Below are 22,134 nucleotides of genomic sequence, written 5' to 3'. Positions count from 1 at the left end.
TTATCAGTACTTCTTCATTTTATGGGGTCCAAATCAAGGTAATCCAATGGCACAAATCTTACGATACAGTTAGAAGTTAGGCACGCAGGTGGCGGATAAAACTCACATAAGTAAATATTTCTAAAATAAGAATTTAAAGTTAACATGGAGCATACAATAAAGACATTTTAAGGCATAGACTTAATTTTCAAACATCCTAGCCTGTAGTATTTAATTCCGTCCCGCAGGTGCAACTCACAGCTCAGAAACAAGTTATGCGCATGCACGTTAGTATTGATTCACAACTGAACGAACGGAATGATCCCAGCACTTGACGTAATAATGGCAGATCTTAGATTTAAATATATAGAATCTGTCGATCACACCAATTAACAGCAGTTCCAAATAATGGAAATTAGGGAGGAATACAATCCCAGTACACAGGCTAATATACCCAAATAAACACTTTTTTCCATACTCATGTTACAGATTCTCCCTTCCAGGAGCCAGAACACAGGGAAGGTGACAGTTTAACCCGCCAATTGTCGCTAAGATGAAAGTAACGCGAGTGGTCGCGCGTTGAGCAAAATGCTCACGGTATGATATGACGTGTTTACATAACAAATACCAAAAGATTTCAAGCGTAAATATATTAACACATTAAATGAACATAAGAATAAATCTCAAATTGTTATAAAGAACACTAAAAATTACAAATAAAATAAAATTACAAATAGTAATAAATCTCAAATGGTTATAACTGTATCTGGTGAAAACAATTGCCAGCTTTCTAAAATAGTGTGTGCGCCTTTCGCAATTCCCATTACACAAGGAGGATGAGTCACTATATTTACAGCACTACGTGAGAGTGGATTTCTTCCTGGTGGGTGTCTGCCCCACTTTGTCACCTTATAATTTCCTATATAAATATTGTCACTAAATATGAAATTCTCATTTACTTCCAACATTTGTTGTTTGCCAGCTACAGATTGTTCTCCAGGTACGGTTCCATCAGCACGATCTTCTGTTTCGGACGGTTCAGTATCCGTTTTATGTTTACTTTCACAGTCCGAGTCATAATTTTCGCCCTCGAGTTGATCAATAGGAATTTTATCAAACCAGCGTAAAATGTCACGACATGAAGTCATCGTCACGCACTAATTACACATTAATACAATAAGTTGCAAAGAACTTTTCCAACTATCAGACAACATACAACAATAGCGAAACTATAATATACACAGAAATTAGCGCCAACATGACTGGTCGCGCGTGAACCAAAATGCTTACCGTTGACGGTCGCTGAAAATTCTTCTCTCCCTGTGCCTTCCCAAGGTCACATATGTGTGTTTCAATGCGTCCATCCTACTCTCAAAAGTGCAGTGCGAAGGTACATCAGTGCTCAAATTTGAAACTACATGCTGTATAAAAGAGTAGATGATTTTCTATGATCGTGAGCATTTTGCTCATATAGCGACCACTGGTGGGTTAAAGCTGTGGATACCAGGTTATAGTGTGCAATTTTAATGTCTAAAACAAAAATCATCATATGTTGATTACAGGAGGTGACAGTCCAAAATTATCAATTACAATGATTATGGAATGGTCTTATTAGGTTGGTGAAGGTCAGGTCTTCACAATATACCAGTTGACAAGCACGTTAAATGTGACCAGACGGAAATACAACAGGGCCAGCGTCACATCGCACACCACACAGGTTGACTGTACATAACGTAAACGTTTAATCACACCAGTAGCCTACAGAGTGCAGTAACCAACAAGAATTATCATACACTCTTGCTCCCTGGGTGGACAATTACACCTTGCTAGTTCTTAATTAAATTATGGTACCGGTATGTTCCGAACTGTCAAAGGACGGTGGAGTGGAATGACATAAGTAGACGAACAAGTTAGATTAATGTCTTTAAAAGTAGGAAAGATCACAATATGAAGATAAATTTGGAATTAAAAAGGACAAATTGGGGCAAATATTTCTTTATAGAAAGCGGAGTTAGGGATTTAAATAACTTAGCAAGGGATATGTTCAATAAATATCCAATTTCTTTGAAATCATTTAAGAAGCGGTTAGAAAATAACAGATAGGAAATCTGCCACGTAGGCGACTGCCCTATATGGAGATCAGTAGTGACTGATTGACTGATTCGTTCAAAAAGTCTATTTGAGTAACAAGCTCTATTATACTGTAGGTCTGCTTTTCCTCTTAGTTTGTGAATATTGTTATTATATAGGAATGTTTGTATTAATTGTTATTCACATGCCACATGCCCGTGTTCATTTTAATCAAGCGTCTCCGCCCCCCACCACCAATAGTTACCGACTGCGGAGGAGGCGGCCAAACCTGCTATGCTGATCAGATATCTTGTGGGGGATGGGAAGGGATAGACAAGGAAGAGGGAAGGAAGCGGCTGGGGCCTTGAGATGAAGTGGGAAACCACGGAAAACCACTTCTAGGTTGGCTGAGTTGGGAATCGAACCCCCCCCCCCCCCGACATACTCAAAATTCGTCCCGAACCTGAGTGGATTCCGTTCCATTTCTTGTACCACTTTCCAAATTTCGTGGAAGAGCCGGGCCTCCGGGGGTGGCAGCTAATTACACCGCAGAGGCGGACGAAATAGTATTTGAGGAGGATCACTTTCGTGAATTGAAGGATGAAGGCACTGACGATCTCATCACATCACTGGGCGAAGCAATGGACACGTATTGAGAAGTGTCACATAAATGTAGCACTTAGACTTCCGACTTGCAACTATGCAGTATCGCGACACATGGTTTCTACGTCTGCCAGTGGATGGAAGAAAGATAAGGTTCTTCAAAGAAGTAAGTCTTTCAAAGACAATTAATCATAATACCGATACTGGGATCGAAGCTGTAAAAAAGAAAAGATTTACAACAATAAGGGAGCGTAACACCAAACTTGTACTGGTTATAAATTTGTGAGAAGCACTATTCGCTACTTCAGGTTTACTTTCGAAATGGGTTGCTTGTTGTTATTTAATGTTCGTATTTTGTGTTTGCTTCTCGGACTTAGCGCGGGAGCTTGTGCAGGTTTGTTATGTGGATTATGTTGTTCCTCTTAAGACTGTCTTCATCAGGTAATTGCATTTTCCAACGTTTTACACTGTGTCCAAATCTTTTAACATATTGCAACGTAATAAAGTTGGAGTCTCAAGTCTCCTACATCTTACGGGCCGATGACCTAGATGTTAGGCCCCTTTAAACAAGCATCATCATCATCATCTTCTACATCTCCATAAGTAACTTTCGAATGGTACGTGATAGGAAATAAGTTATGATTTATTCTTCAGTTCATACGTTATTTAAACACAAAAGTACAGGGCCAGATAATTCTGCTTGTCAGCCGACTGTAGGAAAGTACCCAAGCACCAGTCTTATGCCCGGTTTCTGGAACGTGAGATATCGAACCTATAGCGGTATCGAATGGATAACTCGTGTTTTGGCGTTGCACGAACGTCAGCTACATCTATCGATTCGATAAATCTCCTGCTAACTTAGAGGGCCCTGAGCGTGAGATATCTATTTGTTAACTTGGTTGGCAGTTGCGCAGTACTTCAATATCGGCGAAGGTATCGGCAGCTAATATTGTGTTAACGTTTTACATGGCTTTCTCATCTTCTTCCGACGAAGAAATTATAGAAGCTGTCAACATTTTAGAACGACCACGATTATATCATCGTCGGCCTAATGTTATGACGATATACAGTGAAAGCGAATTCAAAGACAGATTCAGATTACAGAAGGATACTGTCATGCATTTGGTTGAGGTTATAGGCAATAATTTGCGTCCTGTGTCAAACAGAAGTTTTTCAATTTCCCCTCTTGAACAAATATTAATAACAATACGTTTTTATGCTACTGGTTCTTATCAGATTCTTGTCGGTGATTGCATTCGTGTCCATAAAAGCACAGTTTGTAGAGTAATTAAGAAGGTAACTCACGAGATTGCCAGTTTGAGGCCTAATTACGTACGAATGCCAGAATCAAGGAACGAACTGTTAAGGGTAAAGGAAGGCTTCTTTTCTATGAGTGGATTCCCTAATGTATTAGGCTGTGTTGATGGAAGTCACATTCCAGCTCAATCACCGAGCAAAGATATGGGTGAACTTTATAGAAACAGAAAGGGATTCTTTTCCATTAATGTCCAAGTTGTCTGTGACCATTTATTGAAGATTAGGGATATTGTCGCACGATTTCCTGGGTCTGTTCATGACAGTACAGTCTTCAACAGTTCCCATATCAGGGCTAGGTTTGAAGCTCAGGAGTTTGATGGCACTTTACTTGGTGACAGTGCTTACCCATGTCGTCCATATCTCATGACCCCATTTCTCAATCCTAATACTGAAGGTGAAGTGAGATATAATCATGCTCATATTAGAACAAGAGTATCAGTGGAACATACATTTGGTGTCTGGAAAAGGAGATTTCCTTGTTTATCTTTAGGCCTGAGGATTAAATTGGAAACAGCACTTGCTGTAATTGTGGCTACTGCTGTTTTACATAACCTAGCAATAGATGAACATGGACAAGAGTTTGACATTGAAGCTATTCCTGAAGAAAATAACATTGACCCACCTCTGCCAGACAATGGGTCCGGAAATGCTGTGAGAAGAACACTGGTTACCACCTTCTTCAGGTAAGAATGAAATATGATTTAATAAATGAAATTGTACAACACTACATTTTAATGAACAATATAACACACAATAGTAGAAAAAAAATATTTTACGTTGTTTCCCTGCTTCTAAATATCAATGTTGCACTTTAATTGATCATACTGTGCTTGCTTTATTTTAAGTTCTAAGGTTTTAAGTTCATTTTCTATCTGAATATTCTCTAACTGGTTTAATTTCACTTGTCGTTCCAATCTTGCACTCTCCAGTTCTATTTCAAGTTTATTTTCAATTAGTTTATGGCATCTTTTCATATGGTCCAACACTAAAATACTGGTTTCCTCCTCCCTTGCCTTTACTGCCTCCTCAGTAGTCATTATTTTCAATTTTTTTTCATGAATTTCATGGTCATATTTGTCTTTAATATTTTTTCTTTTTATTACTCTGTCTGCCATGCACTCTGCTGCCCTCTTCCTTCTTATAACATTACCATTACCATTATATTGGTCACTGTTTATTGCAGCTGATCGACTGCATGTGGGCGTTGGGGTGACCACTTCTGGTGCCCTATGGACATCAGGGACTGCCTGGGTGACAACTTCTGGTACCTTATGGACTATAGGGGCTGTTTGGGGGACGACTCCTGGTGACTTTTGAATCTCAACTTCAAGGGCTGTTTGGATGACCACTTCTGGTGCCTTTTGCAGATGATCATCTGATGGATTAATCACATCTAGTACAACATCTGAAAAATATAATAGTATTTATTAATATAAAATAAAAAGGTCATAGTTAAGTTATAGTACTCATTCTAACAAAATAAATTAATAAATTATATGACAGAAAGGAAGATAACAGATGAAGATTAAATTAGATACCTCCAAGATATTCAGCACATGAATCGTAACAATTCCGCAGAGGCTCAAGCTGAGGTTTCACCATTGCAATGAATCTCTCATCTATATTGTCTGTTTTTGGAGTAAATGTTCCACCTCCTGTTTTGTAATGCTCCACCTGAAATAATAAATACATGCATGTTTACCAATAATCATAAAGCAATAAATCTCATTGAATCCTAAAGTAATTCACATAATAGCTAAGCAAACCAGCAAACCTCCTATCCAACAGACAGACCACTGAGGATAAAAATGGAAGAGAGGTATTATTTTATTCTAGCCTTGCATATAGACTAACCTATTCCTAATTATGTAATATTTACAGTTGTTATCCACATGTTGCATTATTATTTCATTACTGGTATATTAACAATAATTAATATTAAAGATTCATAACTGATAATTATTGTAGTATTCAATTACTAGCTGCCATGAAACGTTTTCATACCTTCCTGTGTCATAAACATATAGGCCTACTCAGTACCTTGTATGTATCTTAAGAATAGTTGCCTAAATTTGGACAAAACAAGTTCTAGCTCTTATTCAAATGAAACCACTGCACTTGCATTTCATTTTCTTATTGTCATGTTACTGTTTTTAATAATATCAGTTTGACTGCATGATAAGATTAGTAGATCTTTTATTATTATTATTATTATTATTTCCTCCAGGGAACAGAAGTAAGATTTTAATCACATAGAAATTAACTTATTGTTTTCTTTAGTTAGTGCAAAGATAGCTATTTTAGAATTTGAGAAAATAGTCTGTGTACCTTTCAAAGTGGTGGTGGTGATTACTGTTTTAAGAGGAAGCATTTATCTTTCAAAGACAAAGAACAAGCTTGGAAACAACCAGCTGATAGTTTCAATGAAATATGTGACTCCCAAGAAACATAAAACATCTGGGCCTCTTTAATTAAAAATCTTGCTGAGAGCTGTTGTTTATGTTACCTTCTTATCTGTGTCAACACACTTCACACCCTTCAGGAATATTAAGTGGCCTTGGTTAGCTCCCTACATTCAGCTGAAATTCTCAAGTGGACTGCTAAACCTCATGTCATGAGTTAAGAGAGGGATTTGGAGGTATTAACAGGTAAGTACGAAAACAGATGCTTCTTTTATGTTAACTTTAATTTTTTCCTTCATTGGTTCACCAACAAATCATAAAAATACTGGTGGATAGGATAGTTTGCTTGATATCATTTTCTGCCATATTTGGGAGATTGTTAATTCCCTGAGGAAAATTGTGCAGTGTGTTAGTGACTTCAAACTGGTCATCAGTAACAGGAGATATGCTTTCTTAACCTAAGTTGTACATTGAATCATTAGCCTATCTTCATCAATATCAGTCTATCATCAATAATTTCAATTAATTATTTCATTTTCTAATGCCAATAGGCCTACTGTTTTTCAGCTGTATTAAAAAGTGTAGTGTTTGAGTAAATAGTTCAGCAGCTTGTTATTCAAATCTATGGTAACCTTTTTACTAGGAAATTCCCAGATACATTAATACAAACTGGGGGAAAATGGGTTTAGTTTAAACTCAGAATTAAGTAGTTTTGGGAGGATGGTTGTCCAGCTGTACTTCCTCTTAAAACAATAATCACCAACCAGAAATGCTAAACTGCAGCAGTTTCAAATAAATGCACGTTTAAACTCATTTGGAGGAAATGACCCTAAGCCTAGGAATTTCTTTCTTTCTTCATCTTCCTGTTTTGCTATTTGTTTTACATCACAGTGCCAGATAATTCTTATGCCAATGATGGGATAAAAAAACTACGACTGGTAAGGAAGCAACTGATGTGAAAATGGGAAACCATCATCAGTGCTGCTGACAGCTGGGTTCAAACCCACTATCTCCCGAATGCAAGCTGGCAGCTACGTGACAAACCGCGTAGCGAACTCACTTGTAGGCATTTCTATTGTAAGGTTTATATGGATAGCCTAACCTACAATATAGTAGGAATAGATAGAAATATTTTTATTGAAAAATCTTACCTTATCATCTGCAATATGCTGCCGAGCCTTCCTCTTCAATGTGTCGTACAAATAGTGCAGCTGTTTCGGGAGCCTGGGTCCTGATTGACAATTAGCATTGTACAATTTGGTTATCTCCTCCCAAGCTGTATTCTTTTCTTTCACACTCGTTGCATCAGTCCTTTTGTTCCCTATAACACTTATGAACTGCTCTACAATATCTAACAATATATTTTTGTCTTGTTCAGTGAAGTTTTTTGCCCTTTTGCTATCCATGATGTTACCCTCTGCAGAATTTAGCAATATTATTCAGCGAAATGTACCGTATCTGTATTTGTGAAGATGACTGGGACAGCTGGATAATAGCCAAGACTGTGAATCACTGCCTATTGGATTCTGCTCATATTATGCATAAAAACAAGGTAGTACTAGCGGAGGCATCTAGTGAGTAGTTACGAAACTTGATCAACGAGCCAATAGTTGACAGTTCGATAAGTTAGCTGCTATTTCGCTGTGCAACGCAGCGAAGATTTATCGATTCGACAGCTGTAACAAATCAATAGCTGTCGGATAGATATCTCACCATTCCAGAAACCGGGCATTAGTGATAATACAAGCAGGTTTGTCCCAACATGGTCATGTGCCTTAGTATACATGCTGGTCCAAGAGAAATTCAGAACTGGTTCCGAACTGTGAGTTGTGAATTCATGCTGTTCTAACTACATTCACAGCCATTTTGGAGCCAATGCCTCTTATTCAATACCTCGGACTGTGCGTTCTATACATGCACGTTCAATTCGACCAGTAAGTGGTGCGACTACATATTGTAGTTCTTATTGAATTAGCGCTGCCTTCCATCATCCGTCATTAAATGTTTTTTTAACAATTTGTAGATGGCGTTAATTCAGTTTACAATTGCCATTTACAAATTCGAACAAACCAATCTTAACAGTCAGTTCTGGAAGCATTCTGATTCATGTATGCTCATTAAGATAATTTTGAAGGTGTTCATAGCCAGTTCTGAACTGTTTGTTGTAACAGACATACAGTATATATTGTAACATAATCAGTAATGGTTTTAACTTTTTGGATAAAGTTGCTAGTGAGTACCGTGCTATCCTCTATAAAATAATTTGTTTGATGAATAAGGAATCTGGCTAAAATGCTACTGAATTCAACATATTGTATGGTAGCTCTTAAAGGGACTGCTAGCCCAGGTGAGGACTGTGCATCGAGAGAAGAACTAAGCCTATATCTGTGTAGCGAACTTACTTATTAAAATGCATATGGCACAGGACTTGCACACAATTGTCAGTAACATTCAGTATGTTTTACATAATTTGTAAGTCTGATGAATAAGACTGGGTTCTCCACTTACTATCCGCAGGTTTGCTGATTGAAAACAAAACTGAATGAACTATATCAGAACATTACTAATAGTAAGTTACAAATTTATATTGTAGCCTAACTGAATCACCATCGGACTCTAATGTAAAGGGGGTGAGGTTTATATTGAGCAGTACAGAATGTACATAGCCAATAGAGCTAGCAGAGGGACAGGTCGGGGAGTGTGTCTCTTCACGTTGGTTAAAAGCAGATCATTTGCTCTGCAAGTTCGGCAAGATATGAATAGTTTTGAAGGTTTTGTTGTCAATTTTCTTTTTACAAATGGCTCTACATCACACTCACACAGACAGGACGTGTGATAACAGTGGGTTAGGAAAGGGCTAGGAATGGGAAGGAATTGGCTTTGGCAAACCTAAAGACAATTTGCTGCCCTTTCCCATTTTCACACCAGGCAAATTCTAATACTGTACCTTACTTACAGCCATTGTCACTTCCATCCCATGTCTATCCATAACACCAGAAGTCCTATCTTTGTCAGTGTGATGTAAAACAAATTGTTAAAAAAATATAAGAAAGTGCAGTCATGGTATAGAGGACAAAATGTAATGAACAGATTAGAATAAATATACAGTGTAGTACAAGATAGGGTTTATGGGGAGGTACGTCAAACCAGTTATTAGACTCGCAGTATAGTGAGGGATATGTAAGTTGCATAGTTACAGGCTTTTCACAAGGGGTGTGCAAATTAATCCCAATCTGTGGGTGTGGGATGTTCTTTCAGTGAAATTGTTTACCCCTGAGGTTCAGTTTCCAGGTAAAACTGGAGGCCCATTGACTATGAGCACAATATCAAGTCACCTAAAATTACAGGCTTGACTACAAAACAGAAATAATAGTGTTGGTTGCTCATATTTCAGTGCATGGTCTGTGGAAGTATTCTACATCCCAAAACCGTCTATACCTTGACACGCTTCTAAAATGGACTTGGAAGTAAAGATAAAAGAGGAAGCATTATGCTTTGAGGAAACTTCAAATACTTCATGTGTAAGTATTATTCTAGATAACTATATAGTGATTACAACTAAAACCTTGGCAGTCATGTCAGTTTGACTGGTTACATAACTCTACTTTTATCTGTTGTTCATGAAATAAATGAGTATCCTGTTTGTCTGTTATTAAGGCACATATATATATAACCTATGACAATAAACTTCAGTGAATAGTCCTGTACTATAAACATAGATGAACAGTGAATGTCAGTGACCTCAGTGTCCTTTCAAATGGTCCCCTCCCATAACTATGCACTGCTGAGATCGGCGATACATGTCCTGGAAACTTTGCAAGAAGGCTTCCTTTGGGATGGTGTTCAAAAGCCTCATCACGTTTTGTTGGATGTCAGGAATATCTCTTTCCTTTCAACGCAAGTTTTTAAGTCGTGGGAATAGGAATACGTCTGGAGGATTGAGATCTTACATGTAATAAATATCGTTTTTGGTCCGTATTGATGATATTTGATTGGAATAATAACAGTAAGTTATTTGTTAAATAGACCACGTAATCAGTACAAAGTCTAGTCTTGGATGATTTACATAGATTTACATAGATTTACATAGATTTACATCCAAGACTAGACTTTGTATTGATTAGGTGGTCAATTTAACAAATAACTTACTGTTCCAATCAAATATCATCAATATGGACCAAAAATGATATTTATTACGTGTAATGTCAATGCCATCCAGGCAATAGTAAAACATAACAAGTATTTGAACCTGAGAATTAAAATAGGCAAGATTTCTAGAGATATCAAGTTTCTTAAAGATTGCTGGAAATTAGAGTTCGTACCTAAATTTCTCAAATCTTTACAAAGAAAAAGTCATCCCTGTTCAAAATCTAATGTCACTCAGAAGAAAGTAAACAGCATATGGCTGAAAAATGAAATTAAACTATTATACAAGAAGAAATCTCTACTAAATTTACAGTTATATAGGACTCATATGACCATCTCTCAAAAATTACCCCCACTTGAATGGAGTTCATTTTTAAGGTACACTGACCTTAAACTATCTTACATATTAGATAAGAAACAGAAAACCCTAAACCATAAATTACTTTGTCTACAAGAAAACAAATGTAAAACACCTGACCAAAATACAAACAACAAAGTGTCCCCTTCCCATTTGACTAACATTTCCACTACAATCAACCTATCTAATGCAACCTTCTCTAACCAAGAATTAAATTATTAGATAAAGGCATCAAACATAATTGGCCTAATCACAAAAAAGCAGAAGACATTATCACTACCACCGCTGAAACCGAAACTAATATTGATAAACAAATCCTGATTGATAAATGAAATGACATACGTTATGAAGTAAAAAAAAAACTCCCAACTTTGATTAATGAGATGATATCTAATAATAACCACAACGTCTCGAAACAAATTGTAAACCTGAAATCCAAAATCCATAATAACTACGTAGTAATTACAAAAGCAGATAAGGCCAGCACCATAGTAATAATGAACAAACAAAATTACATTAATAAAACTGAAACTTTTTTCCAGACAATACCTATACCTTAATTAACAAAGATCCAACAAACAAAATACAGCGTAACATAAAGAACCTTCTTAAAAATTCTAATTTCATTTTAAATGATCAATATTATCAGAAATTAACTGTAAAGAACCCAAAATTACCTACAGTCAGATCATTGCGAAAAATTCATAAAAAAGATGTCCCCATTTGGCCTATAAATAATAGTATAAATAGTCCTACCTATAAAACTTCTCAGTTCCTACTCAAATTCCTGAAAAAGCATTTCAAATTTCACAACTCCAACCCCATAAAGAACTCGATCGAACTTTGCAATTCCATAAATAAATTCAGTCTGCAACCAAACCAAGTTTTATGTTCTTTTAATAATAATAATAATGTTATTTATTTTACGTCCCACTAACTACTTTTTAAGGTCTTCGGAGACGCCGAGGTGCCGGAATTTAGTCCCGCAGGAGTTCTTTTACGTGCCAGTAAATCTACCGACACGAGGCTGTCGTATTTGAGCACCTTCAAATACCACCGGACTGAGCCAGGATCGAACCTGCCAAGTTGGGGTTAGAAGACCAGCGCCTTAACCGTCTGAGCCACTCAGCCCGGCTTATGTTCTTTTGACATCACCAACATGTATACTAATATCTCTATCAATAATACTATTAACATCATAAAAAACAATGTTGAAACATAGCACAATGAGTAAAATCGAAATTGATGAATGGTTAAAATTACTTAATTTTGTTTTAGACAACAACTACTTTACCTTTAATAAGAAAATTTATAAACAGGAAGGTCAAGCAATGGGAGACCCGTTATCTGGATTACTAGCCAATCTATACTTAGATAATCTCGAACATAGTAAGATTATTAATAACATTAACGGACTCTGTCTTTGGCATCACTGTGTTGACGATACTATAGCTATCATTGATAAACAAATCAACAACAGCGATAACATACTATTATTTCTCAACAACTTAGATAATAATATTAAGTTCACTAAAGAAGATGAGTTCAATAGCTCTTTGAACTTCTTAGACATCAAAATCACACGAGTATCGAACAAATTCGACTTCCAAATATACAGAAAACCCACCTTTTCTCCAACAACCATAAAAAATTATTCTTTACATCCCAACTCACATCAAAAAGCTACTTATCACAGTTTAGTATATAGAGCATTAAAGATCCCTATGTCCTCTATTAATTTAAAGAAAGTATTACTATTCATTAAGGAAATAGCTAAATTCAATGGATTTAACACTGATATGATTGATAAAATCATTAATAAAACCAAACTAAAACTAGCTACAAATTTAACTCCATTGAAACCCATCAAACCAAAATATGCTAAATTCACGTTCATTAACCATAGTATTATCCGATAACCAATTCATTAATGAAGCACGAAGTAAAAATAGCCTACGCAACAAACAGCACTAATCGTAATTTATTCTTTAATCACACCTCTATTAACATCAGAGACAGCAGTTACTCTGGATCAGGAATATACAGATTGAAATGCTCTACATGTAGTTTTTCTTATGTTGGCCAAACTGGCCGCAACTTTTCCACCAGATACGCCGAGCATTACAATGCTCAAAGACACAATAAATTTCTCCACAATGGCCAACCACATGAGGGACACAGGGCATAAATTCACCGCAATAGAACAAGACCTCCATATTCTCAAAAGAGTCGATAAAAGTAAACTTATGACAGAATATGAAAATTTATTCATTTTCCTCGATCAGCATTTTAATAAAGATGAGAACCTAAATGACACTATTGATAAAAGAAAGCCCCTTGTATGAACAGATTCTTATTCTATTATGAGAATCAACTCCCCTCACCAATATATTCTTAAAATTCTTCAACCTCACATCAGTTAGCGTTCCCACTTCCTCTACAGTTAATACACTCCCCTCCCTTGCCCTCACTGCTAGTACCTCTAATTCAAATGCAACCAATAAACCCAAAGCCACACCCACTGTAGCATCGCTCCCTCCAGTGGCCTTACACCGATACAACACGTGCCGCAATACACTCTCCTCCTTCCCTTCCACTAATAGCAGCCCCCCTCCAAGTACTACAAACAAGCCAATAGTTACGTCACCACAAACAGATCCCCCTCCAACACAAACTTTCAGCTATAACACACATAGTAAGAAGTTTACTGTTGCAAATACTTCCAACTCATAACGTTACAAGTTATATTCGTCCTCGTCAAATGGTAAGTGTACACGATTCTATTTCAATAATTTTAAAATATCTTTTGACATAATTAACTCTACGTTTCTTGTTTCCTTTTACAGATTCCACTGTTATATGCCTTTTCAACTAGAATATCAACAAACTCACATTTTTGCAACATTTGAGCATTGCTTCAAATTGAGATGGTCCATGGAGATCCAATTTAAAACTGTTCTTCAACTTCTATTCTACAACTTCATATCTGCAATGTGTTCTACAACTTCACCATATACCTCTGACTTTCGTTTTTTATCTTCCCGATTATGATTAATTTTGGATCTCTTGACCAGCTTTTGACTTCTATTCTCTCTTCTTTATTTTGAATATATACGATTCTTCGCCATCGTCTAATTGTAACCGCCGGACAGTCAACTTTATTTTTATAGCAATCTTACTACTTGTTGTATAACAGTCTATTGTTTGATCCATTGTACTTATTATTGCAGCCTTCTAATATTAATTTTGTTAATACTTCCACCTTTGTAACTCATCACATTGTATATTTTTAAACCATCATTGTTATTTTTAATGTTATTTTACTTCAAATCTCTTCAAGATTTTAAAATTTCATTTCATTATTACATGTTAATTAGATGCTTATTTTCAATCTAAGGTTAAGACAATGGCTGATGATGCCTTCATACAAGACGAAACATGTACCACTATTAATTAACAGTTCTATATAAATCATCCAAGACTAGACTTTGTATTGATTAGGTGGTCTATTTAACAAATAACTTACTGTTATTATTCCAGTCAAAGGATTGAGATCTGGGGAGTATGGTGGATTTTCAAGTTGCATCACCCCCTTTTCTGCCATGAACTGTTTGACGATATAGGCTGTGTGTGGGTGAGCATTGTCATGGACAAAAACCATGAACCTTGTTGTGCGTACTGGGGTCGTACCCTGCATAGACGTTTCATGAAACGGGTCAAAATTTCGGTGTACTGTGCAGCATTCAACGTTGTCTCCTCAGATAGAAATTCCTTGTGAATAATGCCTTCACTTTCAAAAAAAGGTGGTGAGCATTATTTTGATGCGTGACTTTTCGGCTCTGACTCTTTCTCAATGAGGGGATCCCGGAGAACGCCACTCCATGCTTTGTCGTTTTGTTTCAGGGTCATACCTGAGACATCAGGTTTCATCCTATGTGACAATATAGATCAAGAAATTTGGAGTCGCATCCACCGTTTTGACAAAATCCTGTGTAGCCTGTAAACGTGCCTGCTTCTGATCGTCAGTCAAGTGATGTGCCACAGGACAAGAACATGTTTTCCTCTTCCCTGACTTCTGGGTAATGATTTGTCACACGGATTCATGGTTAATCTTCAGTTAGTCCGCTATCATGTACACAATTAATTGCCGATCGTTCGTGATTAATGTCCTCACCTTCTCAATGCTTTCGTTAATGACGGCAGTCGCTGGTCTTCTCCTACGGGGGTTGTCAGAAACACTTTCCCGGCCTCCTTGTAAACGGGCAAACCACTCGTACACACACTCCAACAGTGTTTGATCTTCATAAACACGTACCAGCATTGTATGCGTTTCTTTCGGTGTCTTGCCAGGCTTAAAACAAAACTGTACGCTGATCTTTTGGTCGTTCATGTTCCTGTTCACAGTTCAGAACCAACGCACTAAACACGCACTGCGTAGACAGGTCTTACACGGAACACTCACGATGCTCAACTGAACATTATTGGGAGCAGGTGGTCCAAACCTGCTGCTATGCAGTTTGTGCGTCGCCAGTGTTGCCGGATCAACCTTTTGGAATTCATTCACCGAACTTTATTGTCACAGGTTGTGTATATACACATATATACTAATCTCAAATAATTGACTAAATATTGTTTTATGATTAAATAAATGCAGAATTTACAAGTATGCATTTTTATTTTGCACAGCATGTCTGAAAGATGAATTAATTCATTAGGTTTTGAATAAGTGGGTTTCTCTTCATCTGTCTTTGCTTTGTTGCTTTTATCAGGAAAATTGGCAGTCTGAGTGTAGAGGGTTTGCTGTCTGGTTTCAAGTTGGCATATTAAATTCTTTTCTTTTCTTTTTTTTTGCTAGTGTCTTTACGTCGCACTGACACAGATTGGTCTTATGGCGACGATGGGATTGGGAAGGCCTAGGAGTTGGAAGGAAGCAGCTGTGGCCTTAACTAAGGTGTGAAATTGGGAAACCACAGAAAACCATCTTAAGGGCTGCCAACAGTGGGATTTGAACCCACTGTCACCCGGATGCAAGCTCACAGCTGCGCGCCTCTAACTACATGGCTAACTCGCCCGGTATTAAATCCTTTATAACCCTGATGGTATTAAAGGTTTTCATATACATCAGTCTCTTGAGGGAACGACTTTCATCACATTAGCGTTTTGAAATCCATAAACCTAGTTCTCATGACATAGAATCAATAATGATAACAACCTATAGGTTATGAATTTCATTGAGGTCCATATTGAAGATTGATCACTATCAAATTGTAGAGAAGAGTCCACCTATTCAATACCATTAAATTAATTTTATTAAAGATAGCTCTATGTCTGTTCCCTCTTGGCAACCAGTCTGGTATTGGTGTCCGGACTGAGTGCTCATAAATTACTAGGAACATGGGGCATTCTCTTCACATTGAATTAAAACATAGATAATTATATCTGATGGATAGGCCACTTATTCAAGTTGTGAATGTCCCCTTCAAACCTATATATAATGAATTTACCAGGCGAGTTGGCCATGTAGTTAGGAGTGCACAGCTGTGAGCTTTCATCCAGGAGGTAGTGGGTTTGAACCCCACTGTCGACAGCCCTAAGGATGGATTTCCGTGTTTTCCCATTTTCATACCAGGCAAATGCTGGGGCTGTACTGTAATTAAGGCCACAGCTGCTTCCTTCCCACTCACAGGCCTCTCCTATCCCATCGTTGCCTTTAGATGTACCTGTGTCGGTGCGATATAAAGCAAGTTCTAAGAAAAAATTATAAAATGTTCCTCATTCAGAAAAGCATAATTTGTAGATCAAATGGGTCCAGTATATAGAAATGATTATAAAGCTCCAAGATCAATTCAGGGCTCTAGAGTCACAACATTAATTGTGTTATTTTAGTTTCAATTTCAGATGTGTAGTCAGACATTTCATCACTGTTTTAAATTTAGGTTTTACTTAAAACATACCAATTTATAATATTTTATTGGTGGTTCTATGTATTCATGTATTTCCATGATGAATCTAGTGGTATCAAAGAGGTGGACCTTTCACTACTCTTTGATAATGATAACAACTTGACAGTGATTTCTTTTTTCAGAAACCATGACCTGCTGTATTGAAAATGTAATATTGCTAAAGGTTTAATATTCTAATAATGTTATATTGTCAGGTTTTTTTTTTGGTTTGTTTTTTACTATTTAATTTGGTAGATGAGAAGGATACCTTGTGTTGATATACCAGTGGTATTTATAGATTCATGCATTACAGTGCTGCCATGTTATTTTTGAATCTTCTGGAAGATTGATATGATGGAGCTCGAAATGCTGGGAGTTTTGATTTGATGGTTGCTCTTGAGATAGGCAAAAAGTTTGTGGTACAGTGCAAAGAGGGTGTAATCTTTCATAATTTGATAAGTCATTTGTTTTGTTTTCTTTGAGCTGTCACATGGTAGTGAAGTAATTATCTTCAATCTGTGGAGGGGAGATCTAAAGCAGCCTTGGTTTTCAAAGAATTTTATGTGGAGGTAATTAGGCATGAAATATACAGACAGAGTATGGGAGATACTTGGAATGAATAGTTTCGTGTAAGATGCATTCTGTGAGTTGATATATGTTTCAATCCAGATTTTGGTGTAATATTTTTTCAGTGAAAGCATCCATGGCTCAGGCAGCAACATGCTGGCCTCCTCTCACTGCTGGGTTCTGTGGTTTATATCATGGTCATTCCGTGTAAGATTTTTAATGGATAAAGTAAAGGTTGAACAAACTCATCTCTCGGTACCCTGCTCTTCCCTGTAATCATTCATTCCAATATCATTTCATCTGTCAGTTATTAATAATTACCCCAGAGGAGAGTAACAAGTTATGGCAGCTGGCACAGTTCCTATCCTTGCCACTAGATGGCATTCCTGCCTGGTTGAATGACTGGCAACAATCTATAGATTTTAATTGTTTCAGTAACTTCCTGCATCTTGTCAATGGTATTGAATTACAGGAAATGATGTGTAGAGAGCAGGGTGCAATTTTAGCTGTGTGGTCTGCTCCTTCATTCCTTCAAATTCTATCTTGCCCTTTGAACCAGTGAAAGTGATGTGGTCGTTTACATGAATGGTATATTTTCTGATTGCAAGAGCAGGAGCCGGCCCCATGGTGTAGGGGTAGTGTGCCTGCCTCTTACCTGGAGGCCCCGGATTCGATTACTGGCCAGGACAGGGATTTTTACCTGGACCTGAGGGCTGGTTCAAGGTCCACTCAGCCTACGTGATTAAAATTGAGGAGCTATCTGATGGGGAGGTTGGGAAGCGAATAATAATGGCCGAGAAGATTCATCGTTCTGACCACACGACACCACGTAATCTGTATGCCTTCAGGCTGAGGAGCGGTCGCTTGGTAGGTCATGGCCCTTCAAGAGCTGTAGTGCCATGGGTTTGGTTGGAAGAGCAGGCAGATGAATTCTGTGTCTGTTTGAGATGACAGTTGGTGCTTCTTGGCAGTCTACAAGGATAGCACGAGTGGTCACTTGATGGTTTGTCTTGAATCTAATATAAGGCAATCAAAGATGGAGGAATAAGCATTGAAGGGAACAAACAATTGTGAAACCAACTCATACAGAGAGAGACAGAGGAACACATGATAGTGGAGTTTTGCAATCCCAGTTCTTCTACTTCCATCTCTTTTCAGTCTCTGACGAGTTCTCCTTCCCAGCTTCAGGATGAAGGTGGGCATTAACACTCATTCAGGGGCCATCTTGATAGATCTTCAGTCTTAAAGCAGGAAGCAAGATAAATATGGGAGAAATATAAGATAAAGTTTAAATACAGGATGTAAAAAGTTGGGAACATGGGACAAACACGAAGTTTGCAATAGTTATTGGACTGTAAGAAACCAAGTGTCATGAGAAAATGAATGCATAATAGGATGAACATAATCACAGTCAGTGCAGGAAGTGGGTGGAACACAAACAGGAGATAAGGACAAACACAAAAACACAAAAGGACGAAGACAATCTGCACATCTTCATAGACTGCCACAGGCTTTCTGCTCACCAATTCCAATTCTACATCCCTTTTTCAGCCTGCGACAAACTTTTTGATGCTTCTCACCTTGATCACAAGGGTGGGCATCAGCGCTCATCATCGGGTCACCTTCACATTACTTCACTATTGATGCGGGAAGTGTAGGATAAGAAGAAAGCAGATAATTACAAAAAAAAAGAGAGGAAACATAAGCTAAAGATAAAATATAGTTGGTGCAAAATAAGGAATACACGAAGTAAGCACTTGTTAAACAGGGTTGTCCAGAAATTATTTATTTATTTCATTTTATTTTCATCAATATCATCTGGTGGGGACTTGTGTAGTGCCTGCATTACATCCCCTATCTCATGTTTTGGGAAACTGTTTCCGCCTGCGTAGCTCAAGTTCAGTTACTTGATATTACTTTTCTTGTGATCTATTTTTGTTGGTGCCTAGCTGAGTGACTCAGTTTCTATTCTGGGTCATTCTAGTGGTATTTGAAGGTGTTGGCCTCATGCCAGTAAATTTACAACATTTTTTCATTTTTTTTATCTTGTCACATTGACCTATTTTCTCAAGAAATCTATCTCTGGCAACCACCTAGGAGCAAAAGATTTTCTTGGTGCTAAAGGAAGAAAACATGCATAGTTAATTTTTTCTATGTTACAGGAAGAAATTATGATTGATCTGTCTTATTCTTCCTTCATGGATTAGATCTGCACAGTGTCACCCCTTACTGTTTCTGTATGTGAAGAGCATATTTAGAGGCAGTATAAGGACAAGCAAAACATAGCCCATCAAAACATAAGAAATTCATCACAACATGATGAACATGAAAAACAAGGAACATCATGTAACAGACCAACCTTTTGATGGCAACCCTTCAGAAATGTCGAACTGGAGTGATGGTGAAAACAGCCCCATTCCCTGGAAAACAATAAAGAGGGTGTGAACAAGAAAGCAAAATATATTGTATTAAGTTGTGTACCTTTGCCTGAATAGAAGATATGAGAACACCCATTACCATTAACAATGGACTTTATAAATTAAAACAATTTGAATATTACATTTGAAATGGTAAAACATGACATAATTCATGATAAGTTGATAACTAGGATGAAAATATTGAATTTCCTTTAAATAAAATAATTATTAGGGATTTCTTAATAAAATATAGTTAACGGAAATTAAACAATACAATGTTATATTTGGTCTACTCTCATTTACGGGGTTGAAGCTTGGAAATAGGTTTGAATCCCACTCTCAGCAGCTCTGAGGATGGTTTTTTATGGTTTCCCATTTTCATACCAGGCAAATGCTGGGGCTGTACCTTAATTAAGGCCACAGGCGCTTCGTTTCCACTCCCTGCCCTTTCCTATCCCATCGTGCCATAAGAGTGTCTGTGTCGGTGCGACATAAAGCCACTAGCAAAAGAAAATCATTCAACATTATAATAGCAACTGCTAATTATATAATATATACCTTCACCAGCTTCTTTATTCCTTTTCATCTAATTTTCCACTATCTATCCATTGTAACAGTTTCTGTGCATTTATGACAACCATATTTCAATGTTTTCAAATATAGTCAATATATTTACAGAATTCAACAATTCCAGAAATACTAATGTAACAAAGTGCAAGGTGAGGAAAAATAACACTGAACTCCAAGGATGACAACAACGCACCACAAACGAAAGTAACAAACCTTCAACAACATGAAGCAGTCGCGGAGTGATGCAGAAGATAAGAAACTTAGAATTTCCAGAAGGAGAGGCATGGGTGCAAAATAATTGTGCAGTGCAACAAAATGAAGGATTGAGGGATTCCCTCACCACCCACCGGTGCCAGGTTAATAAATAAAAGATTGCCTTGATAATAATACAAATCACCCATTAAACATAAAATAAAAAAGAACAAAGTAAGGAAACAGTGATATTAATGCCAAATATTGCAACAAGTAACTCCAAAAAATAGCATGTGGCCTACAATTACACTTGATGATCATTGTTATGGGGCTTCCGTGGTTTACAGAGGTGAAAGAAGGTGCTGGAATGAATGAGTCTATCTGCAATTATCAAAAGATTAACTAAAAGCTTCAAAATTTGAGTTATATTTCTGTTCACTGTTATCTTTTGGTTTCTTTTCAAAACAACATTACAGTTCAGGTACAGAAGGTCATAAGATGGGGTAACAGTTTTAGGATATCGAATAACAATTAAAGAACTGCTTAACGACCTTGAGCTTAAGGTCCCTAATTATACACTCTTCAAGAGCACTGTGGCTCCTTTAAAAAAAACAGTCAAGGAGACGTATCTCCCAATACCTTCTACATCATAATCAGAGCCTTTTGCTCTACCAATTTGTCTAGGAGTCTGCGCTCCAAACCTTATAACTTTACAGCCTTCTCGAGGCACAATTCAACTTTTACCTTTATAACCTGAGCATCTTTGCGCTGTAAATTTAGCACTTTCATGGCCCCTCTAGGCACAACCTACATTTAACAAACAGTACTAGCTGTCTTCTAGGCTCAACAGTCTGATATATTTACATAAAAGGAATGAAATAGATCCATACAGGGGTATCAAATACCCATTCTACATGGCCTTTGTGGAAAGAACAACAGTTTCAGTTACTGGCCCAAGAATCAAAATTGTGTGGAGGCAAACTCTTGCACTCCTAGAAGTTTACAATTAAATGGTTAAAACCCTATTTGGGCTTGTGGCACGAATATACAGAGGCTAAGCCTATACTATTGAGGTGACTAAATGGAAAGAATATTTAAATTACAGGGTTACAGATTGAAAAAGTTTACAAAGTCATAGTCACCTGAAAATCAATTTGAAATGGAATTCGAGAGGGTACCTCACTCTCTATTCCCTGATTTCAGTTAAGTTCTTTGAACTGGTTTTAAATTCACATTAGAAGGTTGAATTTTACATTTTAGGAAATGTGAAGTTACATAATTAAGATTTGAAACTTTCCCCTTGAGCTACCTCTCAAAGACTATTACAGAGTTACAACATAACTGCCATTACCTTAAGGTGGTGGACATCTTGACGACGAAAGTGGCAACCCCCTGCCTCCTCTCACAACCACACACTAGACTGGAGCGATTGATAATACAAGGTGTCTCGAAAAACTGCCAGTTTTTGTACCCGAGAAGAAGGATCCAGACAACTTTGGGCTAAGGACACACCCCAATTTCCATTGGGTAATTAAATAGGTACAAGATGTATGTTATTGGTGAAAAATACA

General features: G+C 37.2%; 1 protein-coding gene and 1 long non-coding RNA gene across 3 annotated transcripts; one reads left to right on the top strand and one right to left on the bottom strand.

Annotated features, from left to right (window-relative positions):
• The first annotated feature begins 2,730 nt into the window (after positions 1-2,730).
• Positions 2,731-20,054, top strand: LOC137502928 (uncharacterized). 2 transcript variants are annotated; one of them, XR_011018929.1, is made up of 3 exons: positions 2,731-2,818; positions 9,766-9,892; positions 19,547-20,054. It is a non-coding gene; the product is annotated as an uncharacterized lncRNA (long non-coding RNA). The 2 variants fall into 2 exon arrangements; XR_011018930.1 differs by lacking the exon at positions 2,731-2,818 and adding an exon at positions 3,030-3,046.
• On the bottom strand, positions 4,761-7,797 carry LOC137502914 (uncharacterized). Its single transcript, XM_068230111.1, has 3 exons — positions 7,523-7,797; positions 5,508-5,643; positions 4,761-5,374 (listed from the first exon to the last, which is right to left on the bottom strand). Exons 1-3 carry the CDS (start codon positions 7,775-7,777, stop codon positions 4,761-4,763), a joined length of 1,005 nt encoding a protein of 334 aa, XP_068086212.1. The 5' UTR covers positions 7,778-7,797.
• Positions 20,055-22,134: the final 2,080 nt, after the last annotated feature.

This window comes from Anabrus simplex, chromosome 13, assembly GCF_040414725.1.
Source record: "Anabrus simplex isolate iqAnaSimp1 chromosome 13, ASM4041472v1, whole genome shotgun sequence".
In the NCBI taxonomy this organism is placed as follows: domain Eukaryota; kingdom Metazoa; phylum Arthropoda; class Insecta; order Orthoptera; family Tettigoniidae; genus Anabrus; species Anabrus simplex.
Note: the sequence above shows the minus strand (reverse complement) of the source record. Positions and strands in the feature narration are given on the sequence as shown.